This window comes from Oncorhynchus mykiss, chromosome 29 (genome assembly GCF_057628025.1).
Source record: "Oncorhynchus mykiss isolate SJ-2025 chromosome 29, ASM5762802v1, whole genome shotgun sequence".
In the NCBI taxonomy this organism is placed as follows: domain Eukaryota; kingdom Metazoa; phylum Chordata; class Actinopteri; order Salmoniformes; family Salmonidae; genus Oncorhynchus; species Oncorhynchus mykiss.
The window spans coordinates 13,969,469-13,986,925 of record NC_143050.1 but is presented as its reverse complement, the minus strand read 5'-3'; the positions used below and the strand labels follow the sequence as shown (position 1 = coordinate 13,986,925).

General features: G+C 43.8%; 1 protein-coding gene across 1 annotated transcript; it reads right to left on the bottom strand.

Annotated features, from left to right (window-relative positions):
- Positions 1-11: 11 nt before the first annotated feature.
- Positions 12-14,441, bottom strand: dpp3 (dipeptidyl peptidase 3). The gene is made up of 18 exons (XM_021591478.3): positions 14,167-14,441; positions 9,018-9,348; positions 8,638-8,727; positions 8,406-8,543; positions 8,189-8,263; positions 7,840-7,933; positions 7,590-7,720; positions 4,599-4,729; positions 4,439-4,497; positions 4,135-4,329; positions 3,462-3,574; positions 3,140-3,232; positions 2,814-2,876; positions 1,938-2,062; positions 1,694-1,814; positions 1,287-1,466; positions 992-1,154; positions 12-804 (listed from the first exon to the last, which is right to left on the bottom strand). Exons 2-18 carry the CDS (start codon positions 9,285-9,287, stop codon positions 662-664), a joined length of 2,184 nt encoding a protein of 727 aa, XP_021447153.3. The 5' UTR covers positions 9,288-9,348; positions 14,167-14,441; the 3' UTR covers positions 12-661.
- Positions 14,442-17,457: the final 3,016 nt, after the last annotated feature.

Sequence of the window (17,457 nt, the reverse complement as noted above, 5' to 3'; positions counted from 1 at the left end):
CATCGGTCTTATTGTTTTAATCAAATGTATTTTTGTATAGGTTGTTTCTCAACAACCTAACCAAGAGAGAGACTTATAGTACTGTGGACCCTTTGACAATGCTTAGCCTTTGACCATGTCACAGTGGTGGCTTCAAGTGCCCTGGACACAAGGGACAAAAATCTTATCATATGATTAATATTATTTGGAAGGAGTTCTATAAAAAGAACATTGTCAAGACAAAGAGCAATTGAAATGTGTCAACAAAAGCTTAATAAGACTGTGGTTGGGATTTGATTGACACAGTTGATGGTGAACCGTGTATAGTCCCCTTGAGTCACTTAGCTTTTTTTAATACTCTGGCCTTGTTTCAAACTGACTTCAAGCTCCTACCACTAGGTCCTTTCAACACCAGATTGTTTACACTGTTCCTATCCTTCCTGATAGTGGAAGGGGGAAATAACTGTATAATGATAGGGACTTAACGTAGTTTGAAACTGTGCCTCGGGGTTGAATGTCTCCCAATTACAGCCATAACCACATGTGCATTCTACCCTTGACTGATTTAGGCATTTGACAGTGAAAGATCCTTTCTTATGACAAGTCCACACAGACCAGGGATGTTTCAGTCAGAAGCATGTCTGGGTCTTAGCAGTGCTTTGACTGTATCTGCACTGTTCACTCAGCACCAGCAGGGGGCATCCCTCTTGTTCAGCTCTAGCAGGTGGGCCTCCACCTCCTCGGCGTCATCTGCAAACCGTTCTGTGAAGGAGCGGATCAGTCCGGCTGCACTACCCTCGTATTCCACCAGCTCCACACTTTCACCTGCATCACACAATACATCAAGTCTTAGAACAACAATGGCGTATGTGCCAGTAGAATGGTTTAGGCTGGGTGATAAAAAAAAAGTCTTATTATCAAGAAAGTAGACCACTTAGTAGGCAGATATATGAAGGGCCATTTAAAATGTAGACGTGTGTCTTGGTATTAGGACAGGGGGAAAAAGACTGACCTTTGACCCTTGTGTTGGCCTGAACAAACATCTTGCGAGCCTCTTTGCGCAGGAGAACAGTCTCCCGCAGGCGCAGGAAGTTGTGAGAACCAGTGTCTGACACAGCTGAGTAGCCCTCATACAGAGCTCTGCCTCCCTCCACATCAGCTGTGGACTTGATAACCTGCAGGGACATGGATTATAATGGGTCAAATAGGAGACTTGATTAGATTTTTAAATTGAATATTGATGCTGGTAATTTACCCCTGTAATCCCAGCCATGACCAAGACATTTTCTAGGCTTCTACGACTGTACCTGTAGTTTGCATAGGAACCTCTCGATGGCAGCTTTGCCCACAGTGTGGACCTTGCTGCGGTCCAGCGTTATGAGGGCATCTGGGCGCCCATCCTTTCCTGTGCTCTCCTTCAGGGTCACCAGCCCCTCGCCAGCCTCCAGGAGCACCCGTAGGATCACAAAGCGAGCCTGCATGTGGGCCTGAGACAGAGACAACAGGAGGTTCAGTCAAACAGATACAAGGGGTCACATATAGCCTCATACTACCAGACTGATTAACACTGCAGCGAACCATTCATGTAAGCACGTGAGATCATGCTGGCTCACGGGACTAGCGCTCAGTCAGTGGGAAAGCAATTCAAAAGAGCTTTAGAGTAAGAAAGACAGCATGATAGGCTGTACTATACAAAGGACTGAACTTAGCTGACCTGTCTCCAGCTCTTGCTCTCAGGGGTAAAGAACTCCAGGCCCAGTAGGCCAGCTCGCACCATGTTGAGCCAGTTGATGTACACCACCTCCTTTGCATCCTCGTCCTCATGGCCAAAGATACTGCAAACCCACAGGGACATCATCCACGTTAGAGCATCCTGACCCATATAAGATCACTGTTTATATATTCATGTAGCTTCAGTGAGTAACAGAGTATGTGTGTGTGCACTTGCGTAAAGATACCTGAGCACGTGTTTGTTGAGGCAGAGGTAAAGCCCCACACACTCGGCCCTGCACTCTTCATAGGAGCAAGAAATAGTGGAAAATTTGCTGTCCCACGTTTCATTGCCTTTGTACCAGGTGGTGATCTGAAGCACATAAACCATACTTTAGACAATACTTAAACCAGAAATTTCAAGACTTAAATCAAGATCATAGATACACTATATATACAAAAGTATGTGGACTCCCCTTCAAATGAGTGGATTCGGCTATTTGCTGACAGGTGTATAAAATCGAGCACACAGCCATGCAATCTCCATATTTCTGCCCTGCTAGAGCTGCCCGGTCAACCGTAAGTGCTGTTATTGTGAAGTGGAAACGTCTACGAGCAACAACGGCTCAGCCACGAAGTGGTAGGCGACACAAGCTCACATAATGGGACCGCCGAGTGCTGAAGCGCATAAAAGCGTCTGTCCTCAGTTGCAACACTCAGTACCGAGTTCCAAACTGCCCCTGGAAGAAGCATGGGGAGCTTCATGAAATGGGTTTCCATGGCCAAGCAGCTGCACACAAGCCTAAGATCACTATGCGCAATGCCAAGCGTTGAGTGGAATGGTGTAAAGCTCGCCGGAATTGGACTCTGGAGCAATGGAAACGCATTCTCTGGAGTGATGAACCATGCTTCACCATCTGGCAGTCTGATGGATGAATCTGGGTTTGGCGGGGGCAACTCCATATTAATGCCCATGATACTGGAATGAGATGTTTGACGAGCAGGTGTCCACATTTTTCTGGTCATGTGCTTTACCCCGACAATAAATGATGCTGTCTCAGAATCAGTCCAAAGCAAAGAATTAAGAAAACTTATGATACCAAATGACTGATGTATAAACTCACCTGTTCTCCAGTCTCAGGATTTCGAACATTATCCTGCTCGAAGTTGAAAGTCCCCTTCTCATCCTGTACACGTGACAGCACATAATGATACACTTAATCATTCACAATGGCTGTAACTGAAAACCATACATTTAGATATTAAAGGAGCAATGTGCAGTTCAATCAATAGCAAAGCGGTCACCTGGCCACTGTTATGGTAAACAGCTTGGGGGGGGGGGGGGTGAGCTGGAGAAATGTAAGCACTCAAATGCATAGACTAGGCTATGGATGCAAAGACTGACCATGCATGACATGAGCATGGATGGAGAGGACTCGCTCTCGCTCACCTGGACAAAGAGCTTCCCACTGCCATGGCCCAGCAGCTCATGGAGGCCAACCTGCACCTCGAAGGAGGGCCCCTTCCACTTAATGTACATATCCTGAAAGACAGAGAGCGACCATTGAAGGAACTGAAAAAGATTCGACTGAGACATAAATTGTATCTTTGATAGGGCCCTGTGTTCTGTGCAATAATGCCACATGACCTGGATTTGAACATTTATTTAATGCTTTTCCATAAATGTATCTAGCTTTTTTTCATGTCAGATAGTCCAGAACCATTCCAAGACAATTGCTTTCAGTTTTGGTCATAGTGAGCTTGTCGTTTACCTTGTCTTCCTCATCCAGGAATGTGAGCTTGTCCTTCTGGGTAGCGTAGGCCACAGCAAGCACATTGCCCAAGGAGACATTCTTAAAGCCCTCCGACTGTCTGATGTCATCATCTGGACACAGATCAGACACACAGAGTTAACGTTTAGCTGAAGTCGTGCTACCTGTCCCAGACCTGCCGTTTTCAACTCTCTAGAGACAGCAGGAGCGGTAGAGATACTCTTAATGATTGGCTATGAAAAGCCAACTGACATCTACTCCTGGGGTGCTGACTTACTGCACCCTCGACAACTACTGTGATTATTATTATTTGACCATGATGGTCATTTATGAACATTTGAACATCTTGGCCATGTTCTGTTATAATCTCCACCCAGCACAGCCAGAAGAGGACTGGCCACCCCTCATAGCCTGGTTCCTCTCTAGGTTTCTTCCTAGGTTTTGGACTTTCTAGGGAGTTTTTCCTAGTCACCGTGCTTCTACCTGCATTGCTTGCTGTTTGGGGTTTTAGGCTGGGTTTCTGTACAGCACTTTGAGATATCAGCTGATGTAAGAAGGGCTATATAAATAAATTTGATTTGATGAGTAAGAGATTCTTCCACGACCATAAGAAACTGTGGATCAGTCATGTCAATATTAAAGAGATAAAGAGTCCGTTGGAAGTGGCACTCACAGTTGGGAATGTTAATGCCAGCTGGAATGCCACTGCCAGCGAACGTCAGTACGTCCAAGGAGGTGAAGTCAGGCAGGAGGAAGCGGTCCTTCTCAAAGTCTTTTGGCCATGGCAGCTCTGGCAGCAGCACCTCGGCTGAGCTCACCAGCTTAGCAAAGCGTTCACTCATGGCCTTGTTCACCACAGCCACAAAGCCTGAGGGAAGCAAAGACAAACCCCAATAAGATCACCAAGGAGTCTTCCAAAACATGTTGTGATAAAAGGGGTGATATTGATAACACATGCTTTGCCTCTTCATTTGTACCTTCAAACTCTCCCCTGGAACCAAAGGGATCCCTGTAGCTCTCGATAAAGCCAATATAACTAGGAGAGAAAGGGGAAAAAGAAGAACAGAAAATTAAGGAATTGCTACTTCTATTTCATCCTGAGTGGAAGGCCAAACGTGGAGGGCAGTGCTCTCTCACCTCTCAACGATGGGTCCCTTGTCTTTGATCCAGAAACGAGAGCCCTCCTTGTGCGCCTCTATGGACCCAAAGGTGAAACTCTGTGCATATTCCTCCAGCATTCGCTTCTGGTTCTCATTGGCAGCATGGTCCTGTCATCAAGGACAAGACGTTGACACGAGACCAAACACACATTTCTAAGATGCACTAGTAGTTTTGAAACACTTTTTAATTGATAAAGGGACAAAAAAAAACAGTGCATTCAGAAAGTATTCAGACCCTTTGACTTTGTCTACATTTTTGTTACATTACATCCTTATTCTAAAATAGATTTTTTTTTCTTGATATTTTTTTCCATCAATCTACACATAATACCCATAATAACAAAGCGAGAATAGGTTTTTAGAAACTTTTGTAAATGTATTAAAAACAGAATTACCTAGTATTAGTATTCAGACCCCTTGTTATGAGACTTGAAATTGAACTCAGGTGCATCCTGTTTCCATTGATCATCCTTGAGATGTTTCTATAACTTGATTGGAGTCTACCTGTGGTAAATGTTATTGATTGGACATGATTTGGAAAGGCACACACCTGTCTACATAAAAAAGGTCCCACAGTTAACAGTGCATGTCAGAGCAAAAACCAAGCCATGAGTTCGAAGGAATTGTCCGTAGAGCTCTGAGACAGGACTGTGTCGAGGCACAGATCTGAAGAAGGGTAACAAAAAAATGTCTGCAGCATTGAAGGTAGAGGTCGACCGATTAATCGCAATGGCCGATTAATTGGGGCCGATTTCAAGTTTTCATAACAATCGGAAATCGGTATTTTTGGGCTCCGATTTTATTTATTTTTTACACCTTTATTTAATCTTTATTTAACTAGGCAAGTCAGTTAAGAACACATTCTTATTTTCAATGACTGCCTAGGAACTGTGGGTTAACTGCCTCGTTCAGGGGCAGAACGACAGATTTTTACCTTGTCAGCTCGGGGGATCCAATCTTGCAACCTTACAGTTAACTAGTCCAACGCTCTAACCACCTGCCTCACGAGGAGGAGCCTGCCTGTTACACGAATGCAGTAAGCCAAGGTAAGTTGTAAACTAGCATTAAACTTATCTTATAAAAAAACAATCAACGACTGTCGTTGCTCCAATGTGTACTTAACCATAAACATCAATGCCTTTCTTAAAATCAATACACAAGTATATATTTTTAAACCTGCATATTTAGCTAAAAGAAATCCAGGTTAGCAGGCAATATTAACCAGGTGAAATTGTGTCACTTCTCTTGCGTTCATTGCACGCAGAGTCAGGGTATATGCAACATTTTGGGCCGCCTGGCTCTTTGCAAACTAATTTGCTAGAATTTTCCGTAATTATGACATAACATTGAAGGTTGTGCAATGTAACAGGAATATTTAGACTCATGGATGCCACCCGTTAGATAAAATACGTAACGGAATAAACGTTTTGTTTTTGAGGTGATAGTTTCCGGATTTGACCTAAGGCTCGTATTTCTGTGTGTTTATTATAGTGAAGTCTATGATTTGATATTTGATAGAGCAGTCTGACTGAGGGGTGGTAGGCAGCAGCAGGCTCGTAATAGTCAAAGGTATATGGTTTAGAGAGAGAGAGCGTTATAAATCCTGTAATAACTTGTGGCTGAACTTGAAAGGGGTTCCTTCATTATTTTACCGTTCATGTCTTCCATAGAGAATGTCTTGATCTACTTCAGATAAGGTCTGTGTTTTGTGCTTAAACCACCTCGGCGTTCTGAGACCCGTGTAAATCTCACTAGGATAAGGTGACGTTTGTCAAAATATTTTCATAAATCCACTCTACAAAAAAACAGTTGAGAGTATTTGTCTCCTAAGCAGACTCTTCAGTATCATTGTCACTTCAGAGCTGTGTGTGTGTTTTACAGATGGCAGAGAAAAGCAGAGCACCAGTGTGGGACTATTACATGGAATTGGCACCAGGGAAAGCAAGGTGTCTTATTTGTGATAAAGAGGTAAGCATGGGGTCAGCAACGGCTAAATCAAAAAATACCACCAACCTGTGGAATCACCTTAAGAACACCCATCCAAAAGCCCATATGTATTATATTAAGTTAAAATAAAAGTGTTCATTGTTCATTCAGTATTGTTGCAATTGTCATTATTACAAAAATGTGTGTGTGTGTATATATACATACAATTTTTTTTTTTTAATCGACCGATTAATCGGTATCGCCTTTTTTTGTCCTCCAATAATCGGTATCAGCGTTGAAAAATCATAATCGGTCGACCTCTAATTGAAGGTACATTCTTAAAAATGGAAGAAGTTTGGAACCACCAAGACTTCTCCTTGAGCTGGCCGCCCGGCCAAACTGAGCAATTGAGGGTGAAGGGCCTTGGTCAGGGAGGTGGTGGTCACTTTGACAGAGCTATAGAGTTCATCTGTGGAGATGGGGGAACATTCCAGAAGGACAAGCATCTCTGCAGCACTGCACTAATCAGGCCTTTATGATAGAGTGGCCAGACAGAAGCCACTCCTCAGTAAAAGGCACATGATAGCCTGCTTGGAGTTTGCCAAAAGGCACCTAAAGGACACTCAGACCATGAGAAACAAGAATCTCTGGTCTGATGAAACCGCGACGCTCCACATCCAACCTGACAGAGCTTGAGAGGATCTGCAGAGAAGAATGGGAGAAACTCCCCAAATACAGGTGTGCCAAGCTTGTAGCGTCATACCCAAGAACACTTGAGGCTGTAATCGCTGCCAAAGGTGCTTCACAAAGTACTGAGTAAAGGGTCTGAATACTTGTATACATTTATTTTATTTGCAAGAATGTCTAAAAACCTGTTTTTGCTTTGTCATTATTGGGTAGTGTGTAGATTGAGAGGGAAAAAAACAATTTGATCCAATGTTGAATAAGGCTGTAACGTAACAAAATGTTGAAAAATTCAAGGGGTCTGAATAGTTTCCGAATGCACTGTACATTTGAATTAGAATATTGCCTTTGAACTCACCTTTGCTTTCTCCAGATTTTCACTCACTTTCTTCATAAGGTAAGCATAGTCTCCCCTGGACACCATGAAGACGCAGTCCTCAAAGTCATATCTGCCACACCTGCTTTCTCCCTCCCCATCCACTGCACAGTCTACAGCAAAGACAAATACAGGGGATGTAATAAAGAGAATGCATTACTGACATTGACAGAAAAATAACTAGTGTTTCCTCAATTAGCATAGCTTTTTAAAAAGGACATGGCACTCTCACCCTTCTGCACAGCTGACGCCAGGCGCACCTCATAGCTGGCCTTCCCTTCTTCTGATTTGTTCTTGAACAGTCGTGTGTTGTAGGCACTCAGGTTCTGTAAGGGAGACACTTATATAAATGTACATTTTAGTCATTTAGCAGACGCTCTCATCCAGAGTGACTTACAGGAGCAATTAGGGTGAAGTGCCTTGCTCAAGGGCACATCAACAGATTATTATTCACCAATTTGGCTTGGGGATTCGAACCAGCAACCTTTCTGTTACGCCCAACGTTCTTAACCGCTAGGCTACCTGCCGCCTAAATCCTAAAATACTAATAACACAGACATAAGACAAACTTGAATACATACCTTTGAATCCAGGAATTTCTGGGCCAACTCTGCATCCTCCAAGCAACAGTTCCCTGAGAAGTATGTGGTGACTCCCTGAGAACAAGAAATAAAGTAACATCATTATCAACACCTAGGCTACAGTATACAAGATTTATTCAAACAAATAAGGCTGCCAATAAGAGAACCCATCACCACATAAGGCATGAGTGAGATAAGGCATCATGAAGTCTCTCACTTTGTCCCCCAAGCCCAGCTGTTTCTGTTGGTCCTCCAGGGAGAAGAGGAGGGTGGAGCAGCTGTCCCACAGGGCCTCCATCTCACTGGGGCTGTCCTGGAAAGCCTGGCTCTGCCACACAAGGGCCTTCAGCTTCTCCTATACCGCAATGAGTGGTTATTAAAGGCCACCGCTGTGATTATGTCAAGGCTTTTTTATAATACATTCAGTTATAAAAGCGAGGATGATCTACCTTGGGGAGGTTGGGAATGAACTTGGTGTCTCCAAATGACTTGTAGTTTCCCATGTTGGCATAGAGACCAGCAGCATAAACAAGAAAGGCCTGTAAATACGGAAGAAAAAATAGCTATTATTGTCTAGTCAGGCGGAGTTACAGAAGACATGTTTATTACAACAGGCTGAGTGGCTGGGAGTATGAGCAGGTGGAGTGGATGTGTGACATATTCAACACACGGTGTAGTTTGTACTCTAAAGCCTATATTCTAATGGAACTCTAAGCCTCTACCATCACTGTGTGTGTGTGTGTGTATACACAAATTCGAATTCTATGGTGAAAACATTGTTTGACTCAGTTTTTCTCTCAAGGCTCTGTAGGCAGGTGCATTACTTGACCTGGTACTCTTCAGGACTAAGTCCAGCTGCAGTGGCCATGCTCTCCAGCTGTGCTGCTGGCTGCTTGCGGAACAGCCTCTGTAAGAGAACGAAGATGGAGGCAGACTCAGGCGAGGTCTGCAGCAGCACAGCCAGTCCTCCGTACCAGGCAGACCGGGAGAGGTAGTGCGCATAGAGCTTTTCTCTAGGGGACAGCAGGCGAAAGGCTTCAGTACAGTCCAGCGCAGAGATCCCAATGTCATTGGGGAGGAAGTACTGAGAGTCCACCATGGTGAACAACAATCTGGACGCTTGCAGCTGCCTCTTTAACACAACACTCACTGTTGAGAATCTGTAGATGTAAACGAAATGCATATTATTAGCTGCAAGAAATGTTTCTACATGTATAGTTACATTTCCACACTAACATTATGTCTCAAGTCATCAGGTGAGAAGTTCTGAGAATCCTTCCTAGCTGTAACTTTAACTAAATACATCGCATGATAAAGCAATCAATACTAGCTAGACAGCTACATCGCGTTTAACAACGAAGAAGCAGATTGGCTGACATTGCCATTCCATGGCTGCTGTGGCTTCTGCTACTTAGCAGGAGGACGAAAAGGACAGTTTTACGGAAAGACTAGCAGTCTTTAAATCTTCTCGGTGTAACAGTTGGGAAAAATGGGACAATTAGGAGTACAATGCATTTCTCATCCCTGGACTGAGGTACATTTTCCGAACCATATCTCCCACCGGCTCCGCGTTAACTCAGGCCATGTCTACACTTGACAGATCATGCAGCTTTTGATTCTAATCATGTGAGTTGTGATCATGAAATTCCGAACATCATGCGTCAGCTACATTTAAATGTGCACCATGTCCACATTGTGTCCTGATACCTTTTTCCAATGCCTGTATGCATTCTGCAAATGGTGGAACATGCTAAATCTGATAACACAACTTGATGGCAAGTGCTTTATCCAGCTAACAGGTTAGCATAACACTAGCCAAACAAAAATATATATTTTTGATATAATTTATTTTATGAAGCCAGCAAACACGTTCCTCACACACTAGGAACGTATTTCATCCAACATTTAATGAAAAAAGGTGCCTCTTGCTCCATAAACCACGTTTTATGGAGACTTGTGTGCAGAGCACTGCTGACGTCGCCCACTGTATGTGCTTTTGATAGCCTGATTGCGTCCAGACTGAGGAGAAAGCTGGACACAATGTGTCCCTGACCACTACCTGAAGTTGTCAACCAGATCTGAACAATTTTTTAAAAATGTTATATTTCTTTTTACATTTAACTAGGCAAGTCAGTTAAGAACAAATTCTTGCCTTGTTCAGGGGCAGAACGATAGATTTTTACCTTGTCTTCTCGGGGATTCGATCCAGCAACATTTCGGTTTCTGGCCCAACGCTCTAACCCCTAGGCTACCTGCCACTCTGATCCAACCACAATGCGTCTAGACCCGATCTTCGATTCTAATTGTGGAAGTCATATGTAAGTGTCAAGTGTAGACACACCCATAAATCTGCAATATGTAACTTTTTGGGTGACCTGACCAAATTCACATAGAAATGTGAGTTATAAATCTGTCATTCTCATTGAAAGCAAGTCTAAAAAGTGGTAGATCTGTTCTATGGGGGCTATTTCTATGCTTCCTGTTTTTAAGTTTAGATTTTACTTTCAGTTTTGTACACAAGCTTCACACAGCTGAAAATACAATATTTTTGGTTATGTAAAATATATTTCACAGCGGTTTGGATCGGGGATGAGTAACTTTGATGGAGGTGGGCGCCACAAAAAAATGGAACCCCCACCTTCCGAGAAAAACATTTTGAAAGCTCCCCTCGTGACAGCAAAGATTTTAAAAAATGTTTTAAAGTTAATTTCCTGCAATTGTACACATTTTGCAATGGGGCGGAAAGAAGATTTACAATTTTTCTAACGGATTTCATGCAATTCTACTCATTTTTCCACGGAGTAGAGAAAAATGTGCAGTTTTTCAGCTAATTTCCGGCAATTCTACACATTTTGCAAAAGGGTTGACGAAACTGTTCGCCGTTTTAAATATAACGGATTATCAATGGGCCCCACTCAGGTCTTTAATTCAACCATGCTTACTACAAGTTTAGATAGCTGGCCCCTAGACTAACTTAGCAATCCATTTTTTTTTGCTGACAATGGTATTGGGTAACTGCTGATGCACAACCACATTTCTAAATTGCACCCTGTGTATTCTATTATTTTAACTCTCAAAAATTGAGACCCAGACTGAGTTCCCAAAAATAATAATAACATATAGATAGATATATATTATATACACACACACACACACACACACACACAGTAAAAAAAGAAACGTCCCTTTTTCAGGACCCTGTCTTTCATAGATAATTTGTAAAAATCCAAATAACTTCACAGATCTTCATTGTAAAGGGTTTAGATCCCGTTGCCCATGCTTGTTCAATGAACCAAACAATTTATGAACATGCACCTGTGGAATGGTCATTAAAGACACTAACAGTGTAAGCTGTAGGCAATTAAGGTCACAGTTATAAAACTTAGGACACTAAAGAGGCCTTTCTACTGACTCTGAAAAACACCAAAAGAAAGATGCCCAGGGTCCCTGCTCATCTGAATGAATGTGCCTTAGGCATGCTGCAAGGAGGCATGAGGACTGCAGATGTGGCCAGGGCAATAAATTGCAATGTCCGTACTGTGAGACGCCTAAGACCGCACTACAGGGAGACAGGACGGACAGCTGAATGTCCTCGCAGTGGCAGACCACATGTAACAACACCTGCACAGGATCGGTACACCCGAACATCACATCTGCGGGACATGTACAGGATGGCAACAACAACTGCCCTAGTTACACCAGGAACGCACAATCCCTCCATCAGTGCTCAGACTGTCTGCAATAGGCTGAGAGAGGCTGGACTGAGGACTTGTAGGCCTGTTGTAAAGGCAGGTCCTCACCAGACATCACCTGCAACAAACATCGCCTATGGGTACAAACCCACCGTCGCCTGACCAGACAGGACTGGCAAAAAGTGCTCTTCACTGACGAGTTGTGGTTTTGTCGAATTCGCGTTTATCATCGAAGGAATGAGCGTTACACCGAGGCCTGTACTCTGGAGCGGGATCGAGGTGGAGGGTTTGTCATGGTCTGGGGCGGTGTGTCACAGCATCATCGGACTGAGCTTGTTGTCATTGCAGGCAATCTCAACGCTGTGCGTTACAGGGAAGACATCCTCCTCCCTCATGTGGTACCCTTCCTGCAGGCTCATCCTGACATGACCCTCCAGCATGACAATGCCACCAGGCATACTGCTCGTTCTACGCGTGATTTCCTGCCAGACTGGAATGTCAGTGTTCTGCCATGGCCAGCGAAGAACCCGGATCTCAATCCCATTGAGCACGTCTGGGACCTGTTGGATCGGAGGGTGAGGTCTAGGGCCATTCCTCACAGAAATGTCCAGGAACTTGCAGGTGCCTTGGTGGAAGAGTGGTGTAACATCTTACAGCAAGAACTGGCAAATCTGGTGCATTCCATGAGGAGATGCACTGCAGTACTTTAATGCAGCTGGTGGCCACACCAGATACTGACTGTTACTTTTGATTTTGACCCCCCCTTTGTTCAGGGACATATTATTCCATTTCTGTTAGTCACATGTCTGTGGCACTTGCTCAGTTGTTGTATCTTGTCATGTTCATACAAATATTTACACGTTAAGTTTGCTGAAAAAAAAGCAGTTGACAGTGAGAGGACATTTCTTTTTCTTCCTGAGTTTATATACACTGAACAAAAATATAAACATTAAAGTGTTGGTCCCATGTTTCATGAGCTGAAATAAAATATCCCAGAAATGGTCAATACAAACAAAAAGCTTATTTCTCTCAAATGTTGTGCACATCCCTGTTAGTGAGCATTTCTCCTTTGCCAAGATAATCCATCCACCTGATAGTTGTGGCATATCAAGAAGCTGATTAAACAGCATGATCATTACACAGGTGCACCTTGTGCTGGGGACAATAAAACACTAAAACAACACAATGCCACAGATTACTCAAGTTGAGGGAGCGTGCAATTGGCATGCTGACTGCAGGAATGTCCACCAGAGCTGTTGCTAGATAATTTAATGTTCATTTCTCTACCATAAGCCACCTCCAACATCATTTTTGAGAATTTGGCAGTATTTCCAACTGGCCTCACAACCGCAGACCACATGTATGGCTTTGTGTGGGCCACAATCAACAGCCTGATCTATGCATATCTGTATTTCCAGTCATTTGAAATCCATAGATTAGGGCCTAATAAATGTATTTAAATTGAATTATTTCTTTATGAACTGTAACTCAGTAAAATCTTTGCAATTGTTGCATGTTACATTTATATTTTTTTGTTCAGTGTATAAATACTTTTTTATTTTGGCCTACAAAAGGTCCACGAGTCACAAAATGTAAACATAATGTATGCACAAACTGTTTCGGATGGGGAGCATGCTGTGGCCTTCAACCTAAATATAAAGTCTCTCTGACCCTAGTGCAACTATAATAAAGCGGGTCGGTTCTGCTGGCTACTAGCCATCTAGCTAGGTTAGCCAGTGGGAGCGAATGGGTTGGTTCAATAAAACATTAAGGTACTAGCTAGCTAGGATAAACTCCAGATTTTGCAATATAGATTGCCGCGAAAAGAAAATTCGTAACGCCGGTGTTCATTCGAAAACATACACTTTTTAACTTATATAACGTTTTAGTAATAGTGGAACATGGTAGCAGCCGGTAGCTAGTTATCCAGTTACCGCTATGTATTGGGGTGTAATCATTACGCCGATTCTGTTGCAAAAGTTTCGTCTATTAACAAAACGTTTTGTGAATGCAAACGAGAGTTTAGGTCCCTCTCTGCTTCGTTCCATTTTCTCGGTTTGGTTCTTAAACAGTAAACGGTTTCCGTAATGAATACACCCCTGGCTAACAGCTAACCTTAGCTAGCTAGTCAGCCGGCTAGCTAACGTTGAGTGAGTAAATCCTCTGTCGCTTGCTACTGTACATTCACAATACGCAAGCCTTTAATCAGGTTACAAAGAAACATCCAGCAGTGATTATGGTGTATTTTTGTTGCCGTTAAATCAAGTTTGTATTAGGCTACACTACCTGATTATTTGTGGACACGTCTGAACGTCAAATTGCAATCTCACTCTCAAATGCACTTCCTATGTTCCTTCAATGCCAAGCCCGCCTGTCTTCTTCTTCGGTGGGGGGGGGGGGGGGGTTATCCAAAGTTATGGTGCATTACCGCCACCTGCTGTACTGGAGTGTCGGACTAAGGACATTGATCAACACTTTTTTATTTAACTAGGCAAATCAGTTAAGAACAAATTCTTATTTACAATGACATTCTGCCCTGGCCAGACAACACTGGGCCAATTGTGCACAGATCGGGACTCCCGATCATGGCCGGTTGTGATACAGCCCGGGATTGAACCCAGGTCAGTAGTGACACCTCTAGCACTGTGATACAGTGTCTTAAACCACTGCCCACTCAGTCCCCCAAACCAAATCCTACCTGCCAGCCCAGTTGCTCTTAAAAAAGAAAAACAACATTTTTGAGACTATATCTATTCAATATACTCTAAACAAATGTATTGTATCCTCTTCTCCCTCATTCTAGATCTCAGCCTATCTTTTCCCCTCTGATACTGCCCACACTGTAGCAATACATGCTCCACAGTCTCTATTTCCTGACATTAATCACAATTTCCTGTTGGATGCTTTCCTACCACATTTAAAGTCTTATTCAACCAGCTTGTCCCACCTTCTTGTAAAAATAGCCCCCTCTCTTCTGTCCCTTCTTGCCGCCCTCCCCAACTTTCCTCTGTACTTGAAATAAATGCCTGCTCTTAGTATCTCTATTCCACTGCTCCTGCCATCTCTGCACCATCACTGTCCATATCAGGCGTATTGCCTCTGCCTTTCTCATTGAAACTACAACAACATCCCCACTACTAAGTGCTTGTTTAAAAAGTACATCAACTGCCTCGTTCCTCTCTAACCCACGTTCCCCTTTATCTGTTTACCCATCTGTCTAATCCTGCCATGGGTTTGTAGAACATCACAAAGCAGGTCTTGTCTGCTACGTGAGCTAAAGGACTGCAGACTCATCAACACTGCACATGAATCAGAGCAAATAACTACTCTGTCTGGCTTGACTTCCTCTACCCACTACAAGGCCAAAAGTATGGCCATCAGCTCCGCCGTATATACAGCCAGGTGATCTGTAATACGTTTCCTGACTGCCACCACACATTCCTGCACTACAAATAATGACCCAGTACGTCCTGTCCTTACTCATCATCCCAGCATGCCTGTAAAATCACTTTCGGCAGGATGAGACACCCCATGTCCCTGTAGGTATACCCAATAATTCATTGCCAGCTGTTGTCTACTAATCTGCAAAGGCATATCCCCCATCTCCACCTGTAGTGCAGCCACTGGGGACGTTCGAAACGCCCCACTACATATTTTGTCACACCCTGATCTGGTTAACCTGTCCTTGTGACTGTCTCCACCACCTCCAGGTGTCGCTTATTATCTCCGGTGTATATATCCCTGTGTTTCCTGTCTCTCTGTGCCAGTTCGTCTTGTTTTGCCAAGTCAACCAGCGGTTTTCCTTGTTCCTATTTTTACCAGTCTCTGTTTGTTTCTAGTCCTCCTGATTTCGACCCTTGCCTGTCGTGACTCCGAACCCACCTGCCTGTTCTGACTATCAGCCTGCCTATCCCCTTGTACTGTTTTTGGACTCAGATTTGGTTTCTGACCCCTGCCTGGCCTGACCTCGAAACAACCTATCGTCTGGTACTGTTTGGACTCTGACCTGGTTTATGAACTCTCGCCTGTCCCTGACCTACTCCCTTTGTTATAATAAATATCGGAGCTCTGCCTCCTGTGTCTGCATTTGAGTCTCGCCTTGTGCCCTTATATATTCTGTATGACAATGAGGTCTGGGCTGCTAAACCATACTGTATACTGCCATAGTCTATTACAGATCGGATTCATGCAACATACATGGTCCTCAATGAGGAACACCCAGCCCCCCACTCCTTCCCTGTCAGACAGAGCATCACATTTAGCACCTTCTTACACTTTCCCACCACTCTCTCAATGTGTTCTGCCCAAGTCAGTCTAGTGTCAAAGTATACCCCAAGGAACCTGAATTTCCCCATCATCTCCAAGTTTCTCCCATATAACCTCAAGCATACCTCATTTCCCACCTTCCTCCTGGAAAAAAACACTGTTTTCTCTACAGAGAACCTGAATCCCCACCGTTCTACCTCATCAATTGCTTCCTGTCCCTTCCTGACTATGTATGGCACATTTCTTCCCCTCTCCCATAAGGTCCCATCATCTGCAAATAACAACCTCCACAATATCCATCTGTACCTGAGAGTAAACATCATTGATCATGATTGAGAACAACAGAGGACTAATCACGATCCCCTGTGGTGTACCGTTATCCACCCTCACCTGGATAGACCTTCCAAACAGGAAATCCTTTATCCAGTTGTACGTTCTTCCTCCTACCCCCATAATTTCAAGCTTGATTAACATATCATATGCCTTCTTCACATCAAAGACAGCTTCAACAGTCTCCTTGTTCAACTGAGCCTTCCTGACCTTTGCTTCTAAGCAGAGCACTGGGTCCATAGTTACACTCCCCTTCCTAAACCCACTCTAATGATACTAGCCCCCTGCTCTCCAGGAAGTAATCATACTGTACGTTCCATAATCTTACATACATATGATGTTAAAGTTACTGGCCGATAGCTTGTTGGCCTAGTTGGGTCCTTCCCTGGCTTCCAGATTGGTACCACTACTGCCTCCTTCCAGCTGTCTGGTAGTTTCTCCTCCTCCCACACTCTGTTGTACAACACCAATACCTTATCCAGTACCTCATCACTAAGATGGGTCAGCATAACATAGCACACCTCATCTATCCCACGTGAAGTTAACCCAGCCATACCTATTGCCCTTTTCATCTCTTCCATGGCAAATGGTGCATTCAACGCATCATTTACATCCTCTCTCCTATCCAGCACTCCAGGGTGCTCCTCTCTCGTTCGCTCTCTCCCGCTCTGCCCCTCCTTTGACCATTTTTCAGAGCTATGCATTTGGACAAAGGCTTTGACCATCATCTCTGCCTTCTCCTCATCTGTTACTGCCACATCCTTCCCACTCATCAACACTGGATAATCCCACAACCCTTGTGACCCCACTCATCCTCTTAATAATCCCCCATAAATGTTGCCCTTCCAATGGTGTCACATAACCTGACACCAACATGACCTCATTGCCTGACGGATAGTTCTCCTCACCGGGGCCTGGGCCGCTTATACTGAATCAGATGTTGGAAGTTATGTGTCCTTTTCAGTACTCTAAATGCCCTGT